General features: G+C 46.5%; 1 protein-coding gene across 3 annotated transcripts in view; it reads right to left on the bottom strand.

The window, feature by feature from the left end:
• Nucleotides 1–24422, bottom strand: part of CACNA1H (calcium voltage-gated channel subunit alpha1 H) — a 375780-nt gene that overhangs the window by 151334 nt on the left and 200024 nt on the right. For all 3 annotated transcript variants that reach the window (XM_081839451.1, XM_081839453.1, XM_081839452.1), the window contains exons 3-5: nucleotides 20247–20359; nucleotides 16190–16323; nucleotides 11198–11295 (exon numbers count right to left, since the gene is read on the bottom strand). In XM_081839451.1, the coding sequence (XP_081695577.1) occupies nucleotides 11198–11295; nucleotides 16190–16323; nucleotides 20247–20359 (345 nt within the window). The remainder of the gene's footprint in view (nucleotides 1–11197; nucleotides 11296–16189; nucleotides 16324–20246; nucleotides 20360–24422) is intronic.

Raw genomic sequence — 24422 nt, 5'->3', positions numbered from 1 at the left:
CCATCTCGGCCTCTTGGTCTTCTTCCTCCCACCAGCCTGCTTCTGCCTCTAATTCTGGACTGCTGTCTGCCACAGACTGTCCCAGCTCACTACGCCCTGTTGCCTTCTTCAGCTTCCGATGCCTCCTCCCTGTCTTCTCCTTCTGACCACTCATCATTGACCCACCACCACTCCCTGGGCTCTGTGTCTTCTTCCTTTGGGTGTTCCCTAGCTGGTTCCTCCCACGATTCCTCTGTGTCCAACCAGTCCATGACAGATGATGGGAACTGTAGTCCAAAAGCAACTTTCGGGTGGCACAATTTAGGGTGTCCTTGGATTAGGACTAAATTCGTTTGTTGACATCTTTTCCCCTGCCACCCTTTGGGTGATACGACTGGCCGCCTTTGTCAAGGGCACAACTCGACCCATGGCGATGGTGGGAGGGAAACAAGCCCCTCCTGGGAGAAGCAGAGCAGGGTGGCAAAGTAATTTAGATGAGAACCGGTCAGGAGAGAGAGAGAGACAGCGAGTGAATGTTAAGACTTTGCCTGCGAATTGGGGGATCAGAAGGGATTACCTGGATGGCTGATGCTATCTGGGATTCATTATACCCCTGCAGTCCGCAACCCTGATCGCTGCCGAGATGCTGTTTGGCACCGGAATGACCTGCTGTTGTTTTCAGCGGTGGAACTAAGCCCCGCGTCAAAGGGGACGGCGAGCAGCCGTTGTGAAAAAGCAAACGAACGAACAGCGGCAATTCTAAGCCTGCTGTCGTGTTTTTGTTGCAGGGGGTCAAGCAAAACATCTCTTAGCTAATCGGGTAGCTCACACCTCAGTACCTCCCAAACCAAGAGCAGAGAGGTTCAGGGATGAATGTAGTCCCCTCTCTGGTCCTCAGCCCTCTTCCCCAGCCACACCACCACCCCCGGCCATAAAAAACATAAGCAGAGTGTTCCCATCTTGTCTAGCATCTTTTTCTTGCACTGGGCACCCAGATACCCCGTGGCAAACCTGCAAGCAGAGACCTGAGCCCAAGAGCAACTCTCCCCTCATGTAAACAGCTGTTGGGAGGTCAGGCGAGTGCCGTCCTCCCACCATGTTACCTGGTGCTGCTAAGGAGTAAGCCATCTACCGTATTTTTCTCTCTATAAGACGCACTTTTACCTTCCTAAAAAGTAAGGGGAAATGTGTGTGCATCTTATGGAGCGAATGCAGGCTCCATGGCTTCAGCAAAAGTAACGTGAAGCCTCTGGAGTGCAGCGGGAGCACTCCCACTGCGCTCTGGAGGCTTCACATTGCTTTTGCTGAAGCCAGGAGAGCAAGAGGGGTTGGTGCGCACCGATCCCTCTTGCTCTCCTAGCTTCGCTTTGCTGGAGAGGCGCTGCGCAGCTTTCCCTCTCTGCGCGGGGCCCCTTCAGTAAAGCAGGAGGAGAAATGGAAGGGGCTCCGTTTCTCCTGCCGCTTCGCTGAAGGGGCACTGCACAGATAGGGAGACAATATTTTTTTTCTTGTTCTCCCCCTCTAAAACTAAGTGCATCTTATGGTCGGGTGCGTCTTATAGAGTGAAAAATATGGTGAATGTTTGGTGCAGATGCAGCCTTATAAAGGTTAGCCAAAGGAGGGAAGAAAAGTTTTGGTGACCGCAGCACTTTATGGAAAATGAGTTTTCTTTGGGCGGGGACATTCTTACCCTCTGGTGCCAATCAATGTGCCTGGTGAATCTGCTGGTGGCAATAAAGACTTTGCAGGGATGTTTCATCCTGCTAAAAGGCATCTCTGTGCAAAGTGGCGTCCTCCTGAGAGCTCTGCCCTACCAAGCTTTTTGCTGGCTTCAATGCCTCCCCCGTGCCCATTAGTGGCCCAATTTGGAGACAGTGTGCCATTTTGGCTCGGCTGCAACCTCTCCACAAGCCTCCTGTTTTTTCTTCTGCTGAGCAATCCTCGCTTTGCCTCCTTTGTCATTGTCAATTACTCCTTAAAAAAGCCCCTCTTTTCTTCAGTGTGAGACCCCATCAAAAGGAAGAAAGGAAAACTAAAGAGCATAAGAACTCAAGATGAGCCGTGCTGGATCAGGCCAGGGGCTCATCTTAGCTAGCATCCTGTTCTCACAGGGGCCGACCAGATGCCTATGGAAAACTTGCAGGCTGGACTTGACAGCAACAAAGGAAGCTGTGCCTGGAGGAAGAACTGTGAGGGGAGAGACTCCATCAGGCAAGGCCTCTTTCCACCTGCCTTGCCCCACCCTCCAGTCTCTGCTTCTCATTTTGTGTTGTATTATGTTGTGCACTGTGGCTTGCTGTTGTTTTATTGAATGGAGTTTAGAAATTACTTATGGTCACTGTTAAGAGTGAAATTCTGTTTAATCTTGAAATGCTGATATTTAATATTCTATATTATTTTAATGAATGTTGAATGTTATTTTATTTGCATATTGTATATTGTATTATGCATATTGTCTGATTTATATGATGTTAGCCACTCTGAGCCCGGTTTTGGCCAGGGAGGGTGGGATACAAATAATAATTATTATTATTATTATTATTATTATTATTATTATTATTATTATTAACAGCCCTCTCGTCTCCTGCCTTCTCCAGCAACTGGTGTTCAGAGGCACTACTGCCTTTGAAAAGTGGAGGGAGAACACAGCTACCATGGCTAGGACCCTTTGTTAGCCTTGTCCTCCATGAATTTGTCCAATATTCCTTCTAAAGCCACCTGAATTTGTGGCAATCACTGGCCAAGGTTCCCCACATGAGATTCAAAGAAAGGAAATAACCCAATGGAGGATCAGTCTAGTCTCTTCTTAGTTGACCCTCAGTTTAAGATATTTTGAGGAGCCTTGAGATCGGCTCTCCTTCGCACCTCCTTCGCAAGCAGAAGGTGCACAGTTTAATCTGAACACCTGAGATGCACAAAGGACCCAGGTATAATCCCTGGCATTTCCAGGTAGGGGTGGGAGAGACTCCTCTCTGAAATTCTGGAGAGCTGCTGCTGGTCAGTGTTGACAATCCTGAGATAGTTGGGCCATTGGTCTGTATAAGGCAGCTTCTTATGTTCCACATGGGGAAAATATGATTAGAAGGTATTAGGCTGAAAAAAACAGCACTATATTTTGCCAGGTTTATATCTGTCTATGATCTATCTATCTATATATCTATCTAATCTATCATCTATCTATCATCTCTCTCTTTCTCTTTCTCTCATCTTATATCTATCTATCTATATCTATCTATCATCTATCTATCTATCATCTATCTATATCTATCTATCTATCTATCTATCTATCTATCTATCTATCATCTATCTATCTATCTATCTATCTATCATCTATCTATCTATCTATCTATCTATCTATCTATCTATCATCTATCTATCATCATCATCTATCTATATCTATCTATCTATATCTATCTATATCTATCTATCTATCTATCTATCTATCTATCTATCATCTATCTATCTATCTATCTATCTATCTATCTATCTATCTATCTCTATCATCTATCTATCTATCATCTATCATCTATCATCTCATCTATCATCTATCTATCTATCTATCTATCTATCTATCTATCTATCTATCTAATCTCTCTCTCTCTCTCTCTCTCTCTCTCTCTCTCTCTCTCTCTCTCTCTCTCTATCATCTATCTATTATCTATCTCTATCTATCTATCTATCATCTATCTATCTATCTATCTATCTATCTATCTATCTATCTATCTATCTATCTATCTATCATCTATCTATCTATCTATCTATCATCTATCTATCTATCTATCTATCTATCATCTATCTATCTATCTATCTATCTATCTATCTATCTATCTATCTATCATCTATCATCTATCTATCTATCTATCTATCTATCTATCTATCTATCATCTATCTATCTCTATCTCTATCTCTATCTATCTATCATCTATCTATCATCTATCTATCTATCATCTATCATCTATCGATATCTATCTATCATCTATCTCATCTATCTACATCTATCATCTCTCTCTCTCTATCATCTACAGTGGTGCCCCGCAAGATGAACGCCTCGCAAGACGGAAAACCCGCTAGACGAAAGGGTTTTCCGTTTTGGAGGTGCTTCGCAAAACGAATTTCCCTATGGGCTTGCTTCGCAAGACGAAATGCCTTGCAAGTTCCTGTGGGTTTCCCCCCCTTCTCCCCCTTTTCCTAAGCTGCTAAGCCACTTATCAGCTGATCCGCTAAAAGCCGCTAAACCGCTAATAGCGCTAATCCGCTAAGCTGTCAATGGGCTTGCTTCGCAAGACGAAAAAACCGCTATACGAAGAGCCTCACGGAACGGATTAATTTCGTCTTGTGAGGCACCACTGTATCTCATCTATCTATCTGAAGTGGGTTTTGAGCAGTCAATGAAACTAAGGGTGGGAAAAGGAGTAAAGCTAAAGGAGTAAAGCTAGAGATTCAGCAGAGGAAACACAGCCCAGAATAACTAAGGAGAAAGTACAAGAATACTTGGCTAGTTTAGATGTATTCAAGTCTCCAGGGCCAGATGAACTGCATCCAAGAGTATTAAAAGAACTGGCAGATGTGATCTCAGAACCACTGGCAGTCATCTTTGAGAATTCCTGGAGAACAGGCGAAGTCCCGGAAGACTGGAGGAGGGCAAATGTTGTCCCTATTTTCAAAAAGGGAAAAAGAGAGGACCCAAATAATTACCGCCCAGTCAGTCTGACATCAATACCAGGGAAGATTCTGGAGCAGATCATTAAGCAAACAGTTTGTGAGCACCTAGAAAGGAATACTGTGATCACCAATAGTCAGCATGGATTTCTGAAAAATAAGTCGTGTCAGACTAACCTGATCTCGTTTTTTGACAGAATTACGAGCCTGGTAGATGAAGGGAATGCAGTGGATGTAGCCTACCTTGATTTCAGCAAGGCATTTGACAAGGTGCTCCATGATATTCTTGTAAAGAAGCTGGTAAAATGTGGTCTTGACTATGCTACCACTCAGTGGATTTGTAACTGGCTGACTGACCGAACCCAAAGGGTGCTCATCAATGGTTCCTCTTCATCCTGGAGAAGAGTGACTAGTGGGGTGCCACAGGGTTCTGTCTTGGGCCCGGTCTTATTCAACATCTTTATCAACGACTTGGATGATGGACTCAAGGGCATCCTGATCAAATTTGCAGATGACACCAAACTGGGAGGGGTGGCTAACACCCCAGAGGACAGGATCACACTTCAAAACGACCTTGACAGATTAGAGAACTGGGCCAAAACAAACAAGATGAATTTTAATAGGGAGAAATGTAAAGTATTGCACTTGGGCAAAAAAATTGAGAGGCACAAATACAAGATGGGTGACACCTGGCTTGAGAGCAGTACATGTGAAAAGGATCTAGGAGTCTTGGTTGACCACAAACTTGACATGAGCCAACAGTGTGACGCGGCAGCTAAAAAAGCCAATGCAATTCTGGGCTGCATCAATAGGAGTATTGCATCTAGATCAAGGGAAGTAATAGTGCCACTGTATTCTGCTCTGGTCAGACCTCACCTGGAGTACTGTGTCCAGTTCTGGGCACCACAGTTCAAGAAGGACACTGACAAACTGGAACGTGTCCAGATGAGGGCAACCAAAATGGTCAAAGGCCTGGAAACGATGCCTTATGAGGAACGGCTAAGGGAGCTGGGCATGTTTAGCCTGGAGAAGAGGAGGTTAAGGGGTGATATGATAGCCATGTTCAAATATATAAAAGGATGTCACCTAGAGGAGGGAGAAAGGTTGTTTTCTGCTGCTCCAGAGAAGCGGACACGGAGCAATGGTTCCAAACTACAAGAAAAAAGATTCCACCTAAACATTAGGAAGAACTTCCTGACAGTAAGAGCTGTTCGATAGTGGAATTTGCTGCCAAGGAGTGTGGTGGAGTCTCCTTCTTTGGAGGTCTTTAAGCAGAGGCTTGACAACCATATGTCAGGAGTGCTCTGATGGTGTTTCCTGCTTGGCAGGGGGTTGGACTCGATGGCCCTTGTGGTCTCTTCCAACTCTATGATTCTATGATTCTATGATTCTAGGAAACATCTTTTCCTCCACCCTTAGAAAAACTAAGCGCCCTGCCAAACACACAAATTGTAGGGATTCTTCACCCAGCTGTTTCTAAGAACAATTCTGAGTGGAGACAATGCCTCTGCTGCAAGGACATTTTTCTTTTTTAGCAGTCAGTCTCTGCAGCAAATTTATTGCTGTCAGCCTCCACCGACTAATACAATCAGATGCAGCCAGTGGGGGATCCAGGTGGGCAGATCAAAGCACTTATCCTTGACCGAGCTCCGTTTGGGATTCTCAATGGCCCCCCTGCCCTTTGGCACCAGAATTTAAGATGCTCTACGATGAGACTGCAGTGAAAAGGCTGCCTTTGCTAGAAACCAACTGTAACACACCCCACTTGATTATTTTAAAAATCAAAACCTCTATGCAGTATACAGTGGCAATTTGGTTCTCAAACGCCTTGGTACTCAAACAACTTGGAACCCAAACACTGCAAACCCGGAAGTAAGTGTTCTGGTTTGCGAACTTTTTTTGGAAGCAGAATGTGCTCCATTTTGAGTGTTATGCTTCCGTTTTGAGTGCTACACTGAGTTCTGTCTGGTTTTGCTATTTATTTTGCCTTTTTGTTTTTGGGGTTCTTTTCATTTTGTTTTTGTGACTGTGTGGAACCCAGTTCAGCTACTGCAGGCATCCCCAAACTCAGCCTTCCAGATGTTTTGGGACTACAACTCCCATCATCCCTAGCACACAGGACCAGTGCTCAGGGATGATGGGAATTGTAGTCCCATAACATCTGCAGGGCCGAGACTGGGGATGCCTGAGCTACTGATTGATTGATTGTGTGACTGCAGTACAATGTTTATTGCTTTCATTTTATGGATCAGTGGTCTTGTTAGTTAATAAAATTCATGTTAAATTGCTGGTTTACGAATTGTTTTTAAAAGTCTGGAACGGATTCAGCCATTTTGCATTACTTTCTATGGCAAGGAGCGCCTTGGTTTTGGAATGCTTTGGTTTTGGAATGGACTTCCAGAACGGATTAAGTTTGAGAACCAAGGTACCACTGTACATTAGATTTATTGGTGAAAAAAAAAAGTTAAAAAGGAATTCATAAAAGTGTTCAGAAGTATTTGTGCTGCAATCCCACTTGCAATTTTAAATTTCCTCTGTATGCTGCTTTTTGTGGCTGCAGAATAGGCCCCTCCAATATGCAAATAACTTTACTAAGGGGTGGAGTCACAGCAGAGTCAAGCCCTGACAACTTTTTAAAAGCTTCAAGTGACCCCATGCCTTTGCTGGGACAACATCTTCCCAGGTTTGCTAGAGCAGCCCTCTGGGAGCTGACCAGGGTGCTGAATTGCCTCGCTTTGGACTGGAAGAGGCCCTTCAAATTATTTCCACTCCCCGCACGGAGTCTAACCCTCAGCAGTACTGGGCACACTGGAATTAGCTTTCAGTCCCTATGTTTTCTTCACCGTCAAAGCTTTACAGGTAGATGGCTACTACTGGGAACCCCAGACAATTTAATACCTTTTTGAAACAAAGTGAAAGAGCAGGCAAAATCATTTCTTACGGGCACCTGATTATTTTTCTGCAATTACACGAGCTCTCGGCAGATGAAGGTTTCCACCAAAAAGCGATAAAAGAGCTCAGAGAAGATATTAGCATATCGGGAAAGGATCACACGGCAGCGTGTCATCGCTACCAGGAAATGAATTCAACTGGTGGGCTTATCTTCCAAATTGGATTGAAGACAGACGTAGCTGAAGCGAATCATTGAAGGGGCTTAAGGCCCACTCAAATCACCGAGAGCAGACAGACCCTGTTTGGTTCGCCTTTGCCGTTGATGCCCCCACTGCCGCGTCAACGTTTCCCTGCAAACACAGAGGCTGAGCTGGCAAAAGCCTTGGGAACGCAGGAATGCTGAAAGCTGCAGATATACAAGCTCCAATGGTGTGGGTGAGTGCCCACCGCTGTGCGCATGGCTACTGTAATGCACTCTATGTGGGGCTGCCCTTGAAGACTGTTCAGAAGCTGCAATGTCTGCAGAATGCAGACCCTGGTGGGCACAACTTACACCAGTTATCTGAGGCCTGTGCTGGTGCTTCCAAGTCAAATTCAAGGTGCTTGCATTGACACACAAAGACTTGGGTAAGCCCTCGTAGGGTTGCCATATGTCCTCTTTTCCCAGGACACGTCCTCCTTTTCATGGGTAGAGTCCATAGTTAAAAGTAGAAGTCGGCAAATGTGTCCTCTTGTTTAACTTTTCAAAACATGACAACCCTACATCATGTCCATTATATTCAATGGATCTACTCTGAGTAGGACTGACCTATAGCCTGGGCTGCTCTAAGGCAGCTCTTCATGTTCTTAAGATGCTTTTTAGTATTTTTAGTTTTTACTGTGGGCTGTCTCTCTCCCTCACTCCCACGGCCTTGTCCCCTGCAGAAGAATAATACACAACAGCGAGAAACAAATATTAAGGTTGCTAAAAAAATTCCCCCAATGTTAACCCGGAGACAAATAGCTGAGGTGCATGTTTATGACAACGCTCCCTTCCTAAACCCATCACTCATCTTCAAAGAAAAGCCCCAAAGGAGGAAATAAATAAAGGAAGCTGGAAGAAAGTACCCAGGTGCCTTTCAGGGCCAGCAAGCAGGACTAGAATTGAATTACAGAATCGTAGAGCAGGAAGGGAGTCATCTAGTCCAACCCCCCATAATGCAACATTTAGTCTGCAGAGAGATCTAAAAAACCACCCAAAGTTTCCTACATGGTCTCATTCCCCCCTATAGACCAGCTCTGGCCAGCCTGGTGCCCTCCAAATATTGCTGGACTACAACTCCCAGTGAGCATGTCCAATGACCAGGAATGATGTGACTTGTAGTCCAGTGACACCTGGGGAGGGGGCACTGGGTTGGGGAAGGCTGGCACAAATCACCCACTCTTTAGCTGCTAGATTTAAGAAGTCTCACCTCTATTGATTAAGACAGTATAGCAGTGTTCCCCAAGCTGGTGGCCTCCAGGTGGCAATGGACTGCAACTCCCATCAGCCCCAACCAGTGTGGTCAATGGTCAAGGATGAGGGGTTTGAACTCCAGCATCTTCTGGAGGGCACCAAGTTGGAATAAACACTACGATACGACCAAGCAGTTAGCTTGACACAGTTCAAATTCTGCGATGAAGACCAGTGGGTGACTTTGAGGTCTGTTACGCTTGTCTCAACCTAACCTGCCCTTGACGCAGAACTGACCTGCACCTCCATGGACAGCTGTAAGTCCAAAAAGACTTCCAGGCTGCACACCTGGTCCTTCAGGGGCATAGTTACCCCATTCAGGACCAGGGAGTCCTCCATACCCACACCCCCTCTGTCCCCCAAGAACAGTACTTCTGTCTTGTCAGGATTCAACCTCAATCTGTTAGCCGCCATTCATCCTCTAACCACCTCCAGACACTCACACAGGACCTTTAGCGCCTTCACTGGTTCCGATATGAAAGAGAGGTAGAGCTGGGTATCATCTGCATACTGATGAACACCCAGCCCAAACTCCCTGATGATCTCTCCCAGCGGCTTCATGTAGATGTTAAAAAGCATGAGGGAGAGGACAGAACCCTGAGGCACCCCACAAGTGAGAGCCCAGGGGTCTGAACACTCATCCCCCCCACCACTTTCTGGACACGGCCCAGGAGGAAGGAGCGGAACCACTGTATAACAGCCCCCCCCCCAGCTCCCAGCCCCTGTAGATCATCCAGAAAGATGTAATGGTTGATGGTATCAAAGGCCATTCTCATACAATATCAGGGCAGCATACAGCGATATAAAAACATTTAAAGCAGTACAAAAGTAACATTAAAATGACTGGCCAATCAGTGCAATTACCTATTTAAATAACAACAACAACAACAACAACAACAACAACAACAACAATAATTTATACCCCACCCTCCCCAGCCAAGACCGGGCTCAGGGTGGCTAACATCCGATATAAAAACAAATTGATTGAAATACAACTTAAAAACAAGATTAAAATACAACATTAAAACATTAAAATACAGCCTCATTTCAATGGAAACTCAAATAAAAAACTTTTTGGGGGATGAAAACGTCAAGTCTTCACCAGGGCTAACTATCCAGAGTGGTCCTACATGGCCCAGAAAAAAGCCAGGGAAGTCCCCAAATAGGAATTCCATCACAGGAGGAGAAAGGAAAAAAGAAGAGGGGAAGGGAATCAAATTGATTCCAAGTCGAAGGCCAGGCAGAACAACTCTGTCTTACAGGCCCCATGGAAATAAATCTGATCCTGCAGGGCCCTGGTCTCATGAGACAGAGCGTTCCACCAGGCCGGAGCCAGTGTTGAAAAGGCCCTGGCTCTGGATGAGGCTAATCTGACTTCCTTAGGCCCTGGGACCTCTAGGGTGTTGCTATTTATGGACCTTAAGGCCCTCTGTGGGGCATACCGGGAGAGGCGGTCCCGTAGGTATGAGGGTCCCATAGGTACATTTTGCTTGCTTGTAAGGGGAGGATGTGACAGAGGTGTTTAAATAAGTCACAGGGTGCAGAAAATGGACAGGGAGATGGTTTCTCTCCCTCTCTCATAACACTGGGATTTGGGGACATCCAATTAAGGTGATTCCTGCATTGCTGGGGATGGGACTAGGTGATACTTGAGATCCCTTCCAACTCTGTGATTCTATGAACGCCTGAAGATTCAGGACAGACAAAAGTCACTGAGTGTAGTTGAGCTTTGGAACTCCTTGCCACAGGAGGCAGCAACGGACACCAAAATGGGAAGTCTTTAAAAGATTTGGGGAGTTCGTGGCAGAGAGGGCTATCAAGGGCTGCTAGCCCAAATGGCTATGTTTCGCCTCCACTTTGGGAAGCAGCGTGCCTGTATAGACCAGTTTCTGGGAATCACAAGGGGCGAGAGCACTGCTCTTGTGCCAGTTCCTGCATGTGGGCGTCACCACTGTGAGAACAGGAATACTGGATCTTATGGACCACTGGCCTCACCCAGCAGGGCTCTGCTTGCATTCTTAATTTTTGTTTTGCCATCAGCCAAGTGGTCAAGGAACAAGGGAAAAGAGAGACCCAGTTAGAAGACTTGGATCCTGATGTTAATTTTCTTCATCTCACTGGAGAGCGGGGGGTGGGGGTGGGGAGAAAGCGAAGCTAATGGCGCAATGGACTTACTTGGCACCCTGTTAATGGCTCGTAAAGGCCTGAGTACACGGACAGTACGGATGGCAGATAAGCTGACGTTGTGTCCATCCAATGAATATTCCATCATGCTGGAGAGAAAGAGAGACACACACACAGAGAGAGAGAGATACACAGGTGAGAATGAAGTTCTCAAACATCCTCTAAACCAGCCTTTCTCAACCTGTGGGTCCCCAGATGTTGTTGAACTACAACTGTTCAAATATATAAAAGGATGTCACATAGAGGAGGGAGAAAGGTTGTTTTCTGCTGCTCCAGAGAAGCGGACACGGAGCAATGGTTCCAAACTACAAGAAAGAAGATTCCACCTAAACATTAGGAAGAACTTCCTGACAGTAAGAGCTGTTTGACAGTGGAATTTGCTGCCAAGGAGTGTGGTGGAGTCTCCTTCTTTGGAGGTCTTTAAGCAGAGGCTTGACAACCATATGTCAGGAGTGCTCTGATGGTGTTTCCTGCTTGGCAGGGGGTTGGACTCGATGGCCCTTGTGGTCTCTTCCAACTCTATGATTCTATGATTCTATGATTCTAACTCCCATCACCCCTAGCTAGCAAGGCCAGAGCTCAGGGATGATGGGAGTTGTAGTCCAACAACATCTGGGGACCCACAGGTTGAGAACCACTGCGAAAATGGATGCTTCCTTGTAACAGAAGAAGTTCCATTGGACACAATGGGCACTTAATTCTAAATAAGCACCCATCTCTGCATAAACGCTTGGCTACATTCAATAAAATATCATTAAGACCTAGATGGAAATTCAATGAAAAACAAAACACAACTTGATCCTCTCTTGGTGTCAAGGGGAAGCTGACAATTAGATTAGTAAAGGCCCATGTAGTTCCATTCACTTGACTGTAAGTCCTGGAAGATCTGCTGTCTGCCCTGCAGGCCTGGTTTGGGAGGGCGGAGTTCGGACTGACTCCAGCTACAAAAGCTGAGGCTGCTGAACAGACTCTTGGGCTGGGGTTTTTTTGGGGGGGGAGAAGAGGTGTTGTTGCTGTTGGGGTTCTTATTTTTTGTTCCTTTATTTTAGATCTTATGATGATTTATGTGGAAATAGTTTAATTTGTCAATTGAAAGCTCAGAGGATGATGCCATACAGTAACTCCTCCGATGAAGCATTTCAGTTAAGGCACCTGGGGAGGCTGCAGAAATGTTTCATGGAAAGAAAAACACACTCACATCACCCTCAATCACCTTTCAAGCATGGTGCAGTGGTTAGAGTGTTTGAGTAGGTCCCAGGAGATCAGGGTTCAAATTCCCCACTTGGCCATGAGGTCCACTGGATGTGACCTTTTGGACCAGTCCCTGCCTCTCCTGGCTTAACCAACCTCATGAGGTGGTTGTGAGGATAAAATGGGGAAGAGACGAACCATATATGTTCTTAGGATCAGAATATGGCCTGAGGAAAAAATGCATTAATCAGTAGCATTTTCTGCCATTTTCTAGCAGTGGGGATATATACCAAAGAAAGCATTCTCTGGAATGGAATCACAGGTCTTGTGGGGTGTTTTCCAGGGCTTTTTGGCTTCCATGCGATGGCGTAATATGCTTTCCGGATAATCCTGCCACATCTGCATTCAGCGTTTTGAAACCAAGCGCCTGGGATTTATTTTGTCGCTGCCACGCTGCAGAACACGAGAGAAACAACTGGAGCGGATTCAAGGGCCACCTAGCAAGGAAATATATATCGCAAACACCAATTTCCACCTGCCAGTTGGAGCGAACAGGCCAGGAGCCAAGAGCCAGGTGTGTGAACCGAGCTGGCTTTCCAGGAATAATACAAGCTATTGTCTAAAACCATTGTGCAAACATAGTAGGATCCTGAAGAGCTGCCTGGCGACAGTCCCAGTTTATTACAGCTTCCACCGTAAATGGATGCAGCTATTTATCTGTTTATCATCTTTTTATTTGTCCAGGCTGAGAGAGCCCTTTCATGCGGAAGTGTGGAGTCTCAGGCTTGGGGGCCAAATTCAGCCATCTAGCCCTGGGGCTGCCAGAACCTCCAGGTCTGACCTAAAGCCTCTAGGTTTTCCTGGCCCCCACCATGAGAGAGGATGTGTGTGTGCTTGAATCTCCAGGTGGGTGGGAATCCCTTAATAACAATATGCTGAATGATTACGATTATTATTGAGGAGATTGTGCATGCAGCTTGCAAGCTTCAGCTTCTCAAGAAGTAGCTGCAAATTACCGCAAAATACTCTTGGGGATGGGGGTGAGGTCTGTCTTCCACCCAGCATCCCAAATTGAAAAAATATATACGGGGGGGCCCTTCCCCCACATAGTCAATTACAAAATGTGGCATGCACCCAACATTTGAATGGCAATGCCTATAAACTTTGGGGCCCCCAGCCCACTACAATATTTTACTGGGGGACCTCAGAACCTAGGAATTAGCTCCTATGCTTCTGCCTCTCTCCCAATTAACCTCCATCTCCAGGGCTCAGTGGTCTCAGGGAGACAGACATTGCCTAAAGCCATCCTGGGGTCTTGGATTTGGGTTCTGAAATCTCTGGGTCTGTGATGCTCCTGGCCCGGCAACCCTATCTAGGCCTTTGCCTCTGGCTCTCTGGACTGTTCCCACCCCTAGCTAACCCCCCCTCTCGTCAGGCCCCATCCCTCACCAGCTCTGTGTTTTTGCTTGGCTGGAATGTGTTCCTGAACTCTGAGAAAGTCTCTTGTTGGACCCAGAGCTGAGTGCGTAAGCAGAAACCTGCCCGCCGTACAAAGCTAATCACTTGTTCCTCTGCTCGCTTTCACTTCTGGCTCTGCACATCACAGGAGTGTGGCCCCCCACTTGAAGGGAATATGGCCCCCAAGCTGCAAAAAGTCTCCCCACTTCTTTTCTAATGAGCATGGGAAATACCTATATAATGGATGTTTGATGCTTTATTGTGTTTCTAATCTTTTTCAGAGAGCCGCCCGGAGTGGCTGGGGAAACTCAATCAGATGGGTGGTAAATAAAAAAATTATTATTATTATTATTATTATTATTATTATTATTATTATTATTATTCAAAGGACAGTGCTTCTTCACTCTGCACATAGTTAAACTATGGAACTCTCTCCCACAGGAGGCAGCAGTGACCACCAACTTAATGGCTTTAAAGAGGATTAGACAAATTCATGGAGGAGAGGGATATTGATGGCTTCTAGCCAAAAGGTCCGTGGTCTGCCTCTGCTGTTAAGAAGAAGAAGAAGAGGAGGAGGACTTTATCACTACTCTAAGGAGTCTCAAAGTGGCTAACAATCTCCTTTCCCTTCCTCCCCCACAACAAACACTCTGTGAGGTGAGTGGGGCTGAGAGACTTCAGAGAAGTGTGACTGGCCCAAGGTCACCTAGCAGCCACATGTGGAGGAGCGGGGAATCGAACCCAGTTCCCCAGATTATGAGTCTACTGCTCCTAACCACTATGTCACTCTTGACCACTGCTCCTAACCACTATGTCACTCTTGACCACTAAGAGGCAGTAAGGCTTTTAAATATCCGTTGTTGGAAACCATAGTAAAGGTAAAGATAAAGGGACCCCTGACCATTAGGTCCAGTCATGACCGACTCTGGGGTTGCGGCGCTCATCTCCCTTTACTGGCCGAGGCAGCCAGAGTCCAGCTTCCGGGTCATGTGGCCAGCATGACTAAGCCGCCTCTGGCGAACCAGAGCAGCACACGGAAACGCCATTTACCTTCCCGTCAGAGTGGTGCCTATTTATCTACTTGCACTTTGATGTGCTTTCGAACTGCTAGGTTGGCAGGAGCAGGGACCAAGCTCACTCTGTTGCGGGGATTCGAACCGCTGATCTTCTGATCAGCAAGCCCTAGGCTCTGTGCTTTAACCCACAGCGCCACCCGCGTCCCGGAAACCATAGTAGGGGAGAGCAATCTTCTGCTTGGATCTTGCTTGTGGCCTTTGCAGAGGGGCATATTTTTGACCATTGTGCTGGACCAGATGGGCCCTTGGCCTAACCCAGCAGGCTCTTCTTATGTTCTTACGGGAGGAAGGGCAGCATAGAGATTTAATTAAAAGCTGTCTAGAAAATGAAGGATATGCAGATATGACCTTTGATACCAGGCTGGGCGAACACGCTGCCTGCTTTTAGCCGTCCCGATGATCAAAGTCAGAGGAAGTTTATCTGATAAGGCTGCCTGTTTCTTACTTACGGGGGACACTTAGCTGTCTACTCCACACAGAGGTGCTGGGCAGAAAATATCCAGTTCTGTCCTTTCACGCCAGTTTGAGCCTCTGTTTGCATCAGAACTGCCCTGGTTACTGCAGCCTTTTGCCTGATACCAGAAGCACTCGTCGCTCTATTAACTGACTCGAGGACACCAAAAGGGCTAAAATTGGGTCCAGCACATTCTACACTCACTTCCTTATCCCTCTGGTGACTAAAATAGCTTCATTATCAAGGGGTGACTGACGTTTTAGAGGACAGGGCGGCGGGGACGGCAGAGAGTAAAACTTAGAAAGGACAGGAAAAACATGCCAATCATTTCATCCCATAGTTGTCTGAGCTTTGTGGATGCTTAAAAACAAACAAACAAATAGACATTTTAATTTGGATGCTCAAACGTTTTAGATCTTTGAACCAGTGTGGTGCAGTGATTAAGAGAGCGTTTGACTCATTTTTAATATTTGCCACCCTTTCTCAGAAACTATAGGACTTAAAGCAGGGTGGATCCTCAGGAACATAGGCAGTTGCCTTATACTCTGGCTGCCAGTCACTCTCCAGGGTTTCAGAAAACAGCAGAGAATATAGCTGTGCATAGCATCAGCCGGAAGTACACAGAAACACTCGCAACAGAAGCAGCATCTTGCTACCCGGTTAAAGTAATTTCTGCTTAGGCCCTGAGACAAGCAAGCAAAATTGATGGGCTTTTAAATCATGCCCCCCTCCTATAGATACAAGTTTTATACCACTTTCTCTTCCAGCCCACAACACTGATTGATGAGCAATTTGTCTACTGACCCCGCAATTACGATAAAGAAGTCCAGGCGATTCCACGTGTCTCCTAGGTAACACTTCTGCCCGAAGATTCCCAGAGCTATCATTTTGATGACCATCTCCACAGCGAAGAAGGCAAAGATGAAATGATCAAATGCCTGGAGTGGAAAAGAAAGAGGAAAACAATAAGAAGTCGCTATTAGTCCCATAGTGCATCCCTGTCATTTAGTGTAGCAAATCGAGTGCTGGACTAGCATCTGGGAGAGACTGGGGTTCAAATCTTCCCTTGGGAGCCAGTCAGAGTGTCACACAGACTGGCCTACTTCGCAGGGATGTTGTGAGCATAAAATGGAAAGGGGGGGAGGAGAACTATGCATGCCACTACAAGTTCCTTTGAGGAAAGGTGCAATATAAATGTTAAAAAGGACCCCTGACCATTAGGTCTAGTCGTGGCTGACTCTGGGGTTGTGGCGCTCATCTCGCTTTATTGGCCGAGAGAGCCGGCATACAGCTTCCGGGTCATGTGGCCAGCATGACTAAGCCGCTTCTGGCGAACCAGAGCAGTGCACGGAAACACCATTTACCTTCCCGCCAGAGCAGTACCTATTTATCTACTTGCACTTTGACGTGCTTTCGAACTGCTAGGTGGGCAGGAGCTGGGACTGAGCAACGGGAGCTCACCCCGTCACGGGGATTCGAACCACCGACCTTCTGATCGGCAAGTCCTAGGCTCTGTGGTTTAACCCACAGCGCCACCCGCGTCCCTAATATAAATGTTACTGAAAAGTAAAATAGGTGAAGAAATACTTTCATATCTGATGAAGATAAAAAAGAACATTCCCATGTTGGAACTGAGTAGTTTTGGAGGAGTGTCACATGGTTTTGTAAATGAGGAGTGTCTGTTCCCAGGGAGCAAAGACAATTTCACAGAAATTCGGAATCTGGCAATAATTCCAGAGGCTGCTTTTTTTGGGGGGGGGAGCTGGGTGTTTCCTAGTGTTGCAACCCAACCCAAAAGAACAACAAAAATATAGATTGGTTTTATCTGAGAAGGGGGGAAAGGAGAAGACAAAACTTTTATGCAATTGCGAATATCAGCAAAGAACTAATTGAGCAAATAACTACGGAGGGAAATGATTCTCCTGTTTTTATTATTGCCACTAATATACCATTAACTTAAACTAAACAAAATGAAGACTGTTTTCAACTCTAATAGAACAACAGTAGGTCTGATGAAATCGCCACCTGCCAATCATCTGACATCAGGGTTAGAGAGTCATATGGCCAGAGGCATAGCAAGGTCAGGTGGTACCCGGTGTGAATTTTTTTTTTGTCAAACCCCCAACATTGCAATTTTGGGGAACGTTGCCCAGAGTTGTTGAACTTTTTAAAGGAACGGTACCCTAGAGTTGATAAGCTTTATGCGATCGGCGGCCGGAGTTTCGCATCCCCAGTAAGTGGATTTCCGCAATTTGCACAATCGCCGTCATGAAAACTTGCCCACTGATTGTGCAAATATTCCTGGTGCGCAGCACTGCCAGCCTGGGGTGCGAGCACTGCTTGCTGATTGTGAAAATCCAACCGCCGATGTCATGAAACTGCCCACCAGGGATGCGAACACTGCCCGCTGGGGGTGCCAGGCTGATCGCTAGGCGTATTTACGCAATCAGGGGGCAGATTTTAGCAACGACGATCACACCAATTGTGAAAATCTACCCACTGGGGGTGTGAGTGCTGCCACGCTGATCCGTCCAAGGGGATTTTGTCACCCCCTCCAGGAATGACACCTGGGGTGGACCGCACCCCCTAAAACCCCCTTGCGACGTCCCCGCATATGGCAGGGGAGATACTACCCAAGGGGGGTGGAACTCTCTGCTCCCCGGATAACATTTGCAGGTACAGCTCTACCTGCCACACACCTGATGCCACAGATGACATCAGGAATGAGGCCAGGTGGCTGCAGCTTTGGGGAAATAGCTTTGTGGGCCAATGGGGAGGTTTGGCAGGTGAAATCTGGCTAGCGGGATGGAGGTTCCTCAGCTATAATCTAGATGGACCTTCTTTCTGATTTATGAAGGCTCTTATTCTTTTGTAGGGATGCGGGTGGCGCTGTGGGTTAAACCACAGAGCCTAGGGCTTGCCGATCAGAAGGTCGGCGGTTTGAATCCCCGCGACGGGGTGAGCTCCTGTTGCTTGGTCCCTGCTCCTGGCAACCTAGCAGTTCGAAAGCACATCAAAGTGCAAGTAGATAAATAGGTACCGCTCCGGCGGGAAGGTAAACGGCGTTTCCGTGCGCTGCTCTGGTTCGCCAGAAGCGGCTTAGTCATGCTGGCCACATGACCCGGAAGCTGTACTCCGGCTCCCTCGGCCAATAAAGCGAGATGAGTGCTGCAACCCCAGAGTCGGCCACGACTGGACCTAACTATCAGGAGTACTTTACCTTTACCTTTTAGACCCCTGGATGGTTAAGTCCAGTTAAAGGCGACTGGGGTTGCGGCACTCATCTCACTTTCAGGCCAAGGGAGCTGGTGTTTGTCCACAGACAGCTTTCCGGGTCATGTGGCCATGACTGGACCTAATGGTCAGGAGTCTCTTTACCTTTACCTTATTCTTTTGTGGGGGGTGGGAACTGAAAACCCAAGCCTTGTTAGAAGGCGATCCCATTAACACCACCAACACAGTATTTTTTTTACAAACCCATCCTCCTAAATCCCACAGCATCCATAAACGGAATAGAAGCAGATAAATAATGGCCGGCCTGCAGCCAAAAAAGCACTGGAGTCTAATGGGATTCTAATGGGGTAGTCTTAATGGAACGGCTGGGTTAAACAGAAGAGGCTTCCTAGAGATGTGTGGTTGTCTTACGAAATGTGTTTGCATAAAGCAGAACTCTGCAGAGCCAGGCCTGAAGGCAATTGCATTAACTACCAGAGGAAGCCCATAGCTATGAGGGCACTTGCTCACCCCAATTGCCGCCAGGGTGTTTCTGCTCTGTGCTGAAAAGCTCCAACCAGGTCTTCCCTGGGGACCCTGTCAAGTGAATAATTGCCAGGATTCGGGAGGAATGGGAGTTAGCGGCTAAGATTCAGCCTGCAAGCTCCAGGGTGTCATTAGCTTGCAGGATAAGCAATGGAAGATGAGCTCAAGGCCCCAACACGCTCCCCAGAGGGTGGTTATGTGGCGTTGCATTAATAGCAAAGAGGTGGCGGGTTTCTGCCAACAGCCTTGACACAAAGGCTGAATTTTATTAGGTCTCGGTAGGGGGAACAGGACCACCAACTTGTTCCATACCAGTCGGTGGGCAGACCTCAGTCACTACTGATGTGGTGGTACGAAATCATAGAGAAATGGGGTCTGCAGGAAATGTCATGGGCTTAAGGTTGTTACTTGTCCAAAACACATCTTGGAAGTGTCCAAAATCCTCCAGCAGACACAGAGACGAGTCTATCATCGGGTGGTGTTAAGAGGTGGCTGTGAGGTTTTGGCACACGGCTTTGCCCTGCTCCTATAAGCTCACTATTACTACAATTAACAATTATATTTATTAGTTGCATTTTTGCACTCAAGTGCTGCAAAGCCACTTATGCAGCAAAAAACCAAAATAACAAAGGCATTCACATAAAAAGGCAGCAATTAATGGAGGCCAATATACTCATTCAAAAGGGACAAGATTTACCAAGTTTCATGGATGAGCGAATAAAGACCACTGACATAGCTAACTACCCATCCACCCCCGATTAAAAACCACATGTTTGGGTAAGTAAAAACATTTTGGCCTGGCACCCTCTTCCCAGGGAACTCTGGGAAACAAAGCTCTGCGAGGTCTCCTAACAACTCTCAGCACCCGTAACCAGCTGCAACTTCTAGAATGCTTTGTGGGAAACCTCAGAGCTGCCTTTGTAGAACTCAGCTGGGAGGAGGATAGAGGCAAGGTTAGAATCAATTGGCTCTGCCTGTCATTGGCTCTAGCGCCACCTACTGTCAGTCTCCCTGCTTTCTGCCCTACCAGTTCCAGTGGGCACTGCGGGAAAGAGAGAGAGAGAGAGAGAGAGAGAGAGAGAGAGAGATGATATTCTCTTACCTCCAAAATGGTGCACCTCTCAGACTTGCATTTGTCATCTTGACAAGGCTGAAACATCCCGAGGGTGACACAGTTCAGGAGGATGACCAACATGCTGACGTGCTCGAACCAGGTGGGCGCAAGGAGTTAAGGAAGGCAACTTGGGCTGAGTTATCAACAGGAAAGTGGCGGCAGGAAACAAAGAGGAGGGATGTGGGTGGCATTTGCATATCAAACAGCCCCTCTCCCAGCCTTAAGAAGAAGAACAACAACAAAAGAACCACAATCAACCATGCGGGGGATGGAGGAAAGATGATGCAGGAGGATTTGATGTTCCCAGGAGACAGGGGCTCCTGCAGAGATGAATAACCACCCCCAGACCTGACTGGGCATGAACTGAGATGTGAGCGACAGGCTTTGTTGCCATTGCACTTTTTCTGTTCTTTATTAAATTGTTTCAACACATCACAACAACATGCCAATAAATAATGAAACATCCCACCCTAACCTAGAAGCTGCTGTTTAGGCAACAGATGCAAAATAACGACCAAATAACGTAAGTTCTTATCCTAGTCTACTATTCATATAGAAGGCGGTAAATGGTTTAAGTTAATCAAAAAGTTGTACAACGTGAGGGGAGTCCTCCATTTTCATTTTTAGCCCTGCACATAATAAAACTGTGTCACTCAATTCTGAAGGAGTCTTTGTGCTTCAGACGTTGTGCCAGTTTTATTATATTATATAATTTCTCCACAGGCACCAGGCAAAGTGAGGTGATGTCTGCTGAGGGAGTTTTCCCTCTGTACGTTTGGTTGAATGTTTCCCTGCTATGTACTAGGCCAGAACATTTTTTTTTTAAAAAAGAGAAAACCTCTCTGTTCCATTCTTTTCAAATTATACGCTGCTTTTATTCAGTTTCCTCAGTAAAGTGTTGGACACGGGTGGCGCTGTGGGTTAAACCACAGAGCCTAGGACTTGCCGATCAGAAGGTCGGTGGTTCGAATCCCCGCAACGGGGTGAGCTCCCGTTGCTCGGTCCCAGCTCCTGCCAACCTAGCACTTCGAAAGCACATCAAAGTGCAAGTAGATAAATAGGTACCACTCCGGCGGGAAGGTAAACAGCGTTTCCGTGTGCTGCTCTGGTTCGCCAGAAGTGGCTTAGTCATGCTGGCCACATGACCCGGAAGCTGTACGCTGGCTCCCTCGGCCAATAAAGCGAGATGAGTCGTCTGCGACTGGACCTAATGGTCAGGGGTCCCTTTACCTTTAAAGTAAAGTGTTACTAGGATTTATTTTCTCTCTGGACTCTATGTTACCTAAGTGACTTTGTTTACAGAGCCTTGCTTTGTTTACAGAGCCTTGCTTTTTTCCTTTGTTTACAGAGCCTTGCTTTTTTCGAGTGGGTTGGGTAGGAAGCGAGTCGGAGGAAGGTGGCACAGCTGGTTCATCAGCCTTCACATACCTCCCTTAATTTGATGATTGTGGGATGGAGTGGGAGGCTGGTAGAAGGTTTAACGATTTTGTGAATGAGCCACTTCCCCATTCTTCTGCTAATACAAAATGGGGAACAGCGGATAAAAACCAGCCTGTTTGCTAAGTGCTAGCAACAGCAGGATAGAAAATTAGGAAAAATGACTTAAAGAGGAAACCCCACAGGGAACATTGCATTAAATAATGCAAGAGTGCCGGTTAAGGGACATTTTTTTCTTCAAAGAATTCAGATGAATTAAATGCCATTTTCAATGGCGGGGGATGGAAAAAGGGGAAAAGGCAGCAGGATGGGTTCGTTCTGATAAAACCAATGACGTTTCAAGATCAGCTTCCGGCGAAATGTTTACAAGGAAACACATTTTTGCAGAAACACACCGCTTGCCACTCGAGAAATGCTTTATAAAAACCAGAGTTTTGCAGGGAAGACAGACCTCATAGGCAACAGCAGGGCTAAGGAACCATTTTTCAGATCCAGGGCCACATTTCCTTCTAGACAACCTCCTGAGGGCCATAGGCCAGTGGTGGTGGAGGGGGGCAGAGGGGAAAGTGGGTGTCTATGAGACACTTTGGGATTCATTTGAATGAAAAGTTGCATGGAAATATAACAAATCTAATCTAATCAGATGCCGTCACCTGCGACAAATAATGATCATCATCAGCAAGCAATGAAAAAGGGAAGCTCTGGAAACCTTGAAAAGAGCTGCGGCTTGCTCTCCCACTCGCTCTCCTACATGGCTGCAAGGAAAATACCGTATTTTTTGCTCTATAAGACGCACCAGACTATAAGACACACCTAGTTTTTGGAGGAGGAAAACAAAAAAATATATATTCTGAATCTCAGAAGCCAGAACAACAAGAGGGATTGCTGCGCAGCGAAAGCAGCGATCCCTCTTGCTGTTCTGGCTTCTGGGATAGCTGCGCAGCCTGCATTCGCTCCATAAGACGCACACACATTTCCCCTTACTTTTTAGGAGGGAAAAAGTGAGTCTTATAGAGCAAAAAATACGGTACTTCTTTGTGGACTAGTAACTTGCTTCCGCTCACTTGCAACAAAAATAAATTTGAATGGAAAACACATTGGCGCAAGGCCCTGGCACAGGGCTCTTGTTTGAAAAAGGATCAATCTATCTCACTTAAGAACATAAAGAGAGGCTGCTGGATCAGGCCCACCTGGTCCAGCATCCTGTTCTCACAGTGGCCAACCAGATGCCTGTGGGAAACCAGGGAGCAGGATCTGAGCACAAGATCAGGTACTCTGAAGCAAGCATACAGGAAGGCTGGTAGTACAATAGCTTTGTAAACAAGCATGTTAGTTTCCCTGTGAATGTCCTTATGGTATGCTTGTGAAACGTGGACCACGTAAATGCCATCTCCAACTCCTCAAAAGATTCCATCAATGGTGTCTCCGAAAAACTGTACACTTCACTTGGGAAGACAGGTAATAATAATATTATTATTTTTTATTTATACCCCCCTCCCCTGGCTCAGGGCGGCTAACACCAGCAAAATTATAGTAAAAACATAATAGGAAAAAAACAACCCCAATTTAAAATACAGGTTAAAATGCAATTTTAAATGCAGCCTCATTTTAAAAGTAGCCCATAGATCAAAACCATAAGGGGAGGGAAACATAAGGGTCAGACTGAGTCCAAACCAAAGGCCAAGCGGAACAGCCCCATCTTACAGGCCCTGCGTAAAGATGTCAAGTCCCACAGGGCCCTAGTCTCTTGTGACAGAGCGTTCCACCAAGTTGGGGCCAGTACTGAAAAGGCCCCGGCCCTAGTTGAGACCAATCTAACCACCTTGCGACTTGGGACCTCCAAAATGTTGTCATTTATGGACCTTAAGGTCCTCTATGGGGCATACCAGGAGAGGCGGTCCTGTAGGTACATGGGTCCTAGGCCGCATAGGGCTTTAAAGGTCAAAACCAGCTCCTTAAACCTGACCCTGTACTCCACCGGGAGCCAGTGAAGTTGGTGAACTAGTGCCAGTGCACTGGAAGAAGCAAAGATCTCCTTTGTCAAAGCATTAACTTCATTGGACTGGTCATGTTGTGTGGATGCCTGATTATCGTCTTCCAAAGCAACAACAACAACAATTTATTATTTCTACCCCGCCCAACTGGCTGGGTTTCCCCAGCCACTCTGGGCGGCTTCCAACAGAAGGTTAAAAATACATTAAAACATCAGTCTTTAAAAACTTCCCTAAACAGGGCTGCCTTCAGATGTCTTCTAAATGTCATACAGTTGTTTATTTCTTTGACATCTGATGGGAGGGCGTTCCACAGGGTGGGCACCACTACCAAGAAGGCCCTCTGCCTGGTTCCCTGTAACTTCATTTCTCACAAGGAGGGAACTGCCAGAAGGCCCTCGGTGCTGGACCTTAGTGTCCAGGTTGGCCGATGGGGGTGGAGACGCTTCTTCAGGTATACTCTATTCCAAACTTTAAAATGGGAAGCATATTGCTGGTGCTCAACAAAAGAGGTTCAAAGACTCTCTCAAGGCAAATCTAAAAAAAAAAAAAGTAGTATAAACACTGACAACTGGGAAACACTGGCCTGCGAGTGCCCCAGTTGGAGAACAGCCTTTACCAAAGGTGTCATGGGCTTTGAAGACACTCGAACTCCGGACGCAAGGGAGAAACGTGCAAGGAGGAAGGCACGCTTGGCAAACCCTCATCATGATCAACTCCTGCCTGGAAACCAATG

This window comes from Podarcis erhardii, assembly GCF_964252035.2.
Source record: "Podarcis erhardii genome assembly, chromosome: 14".
Lineage (NCBI taxonomy): Eukaryota > Metazoa > Chordata > Lepidosauria > Squamata > Lacertidae > Podarcis > Podarcis erhardii.
This window is presented reverse-complemented; position numbering and strand designations above follow the sequence as displayed.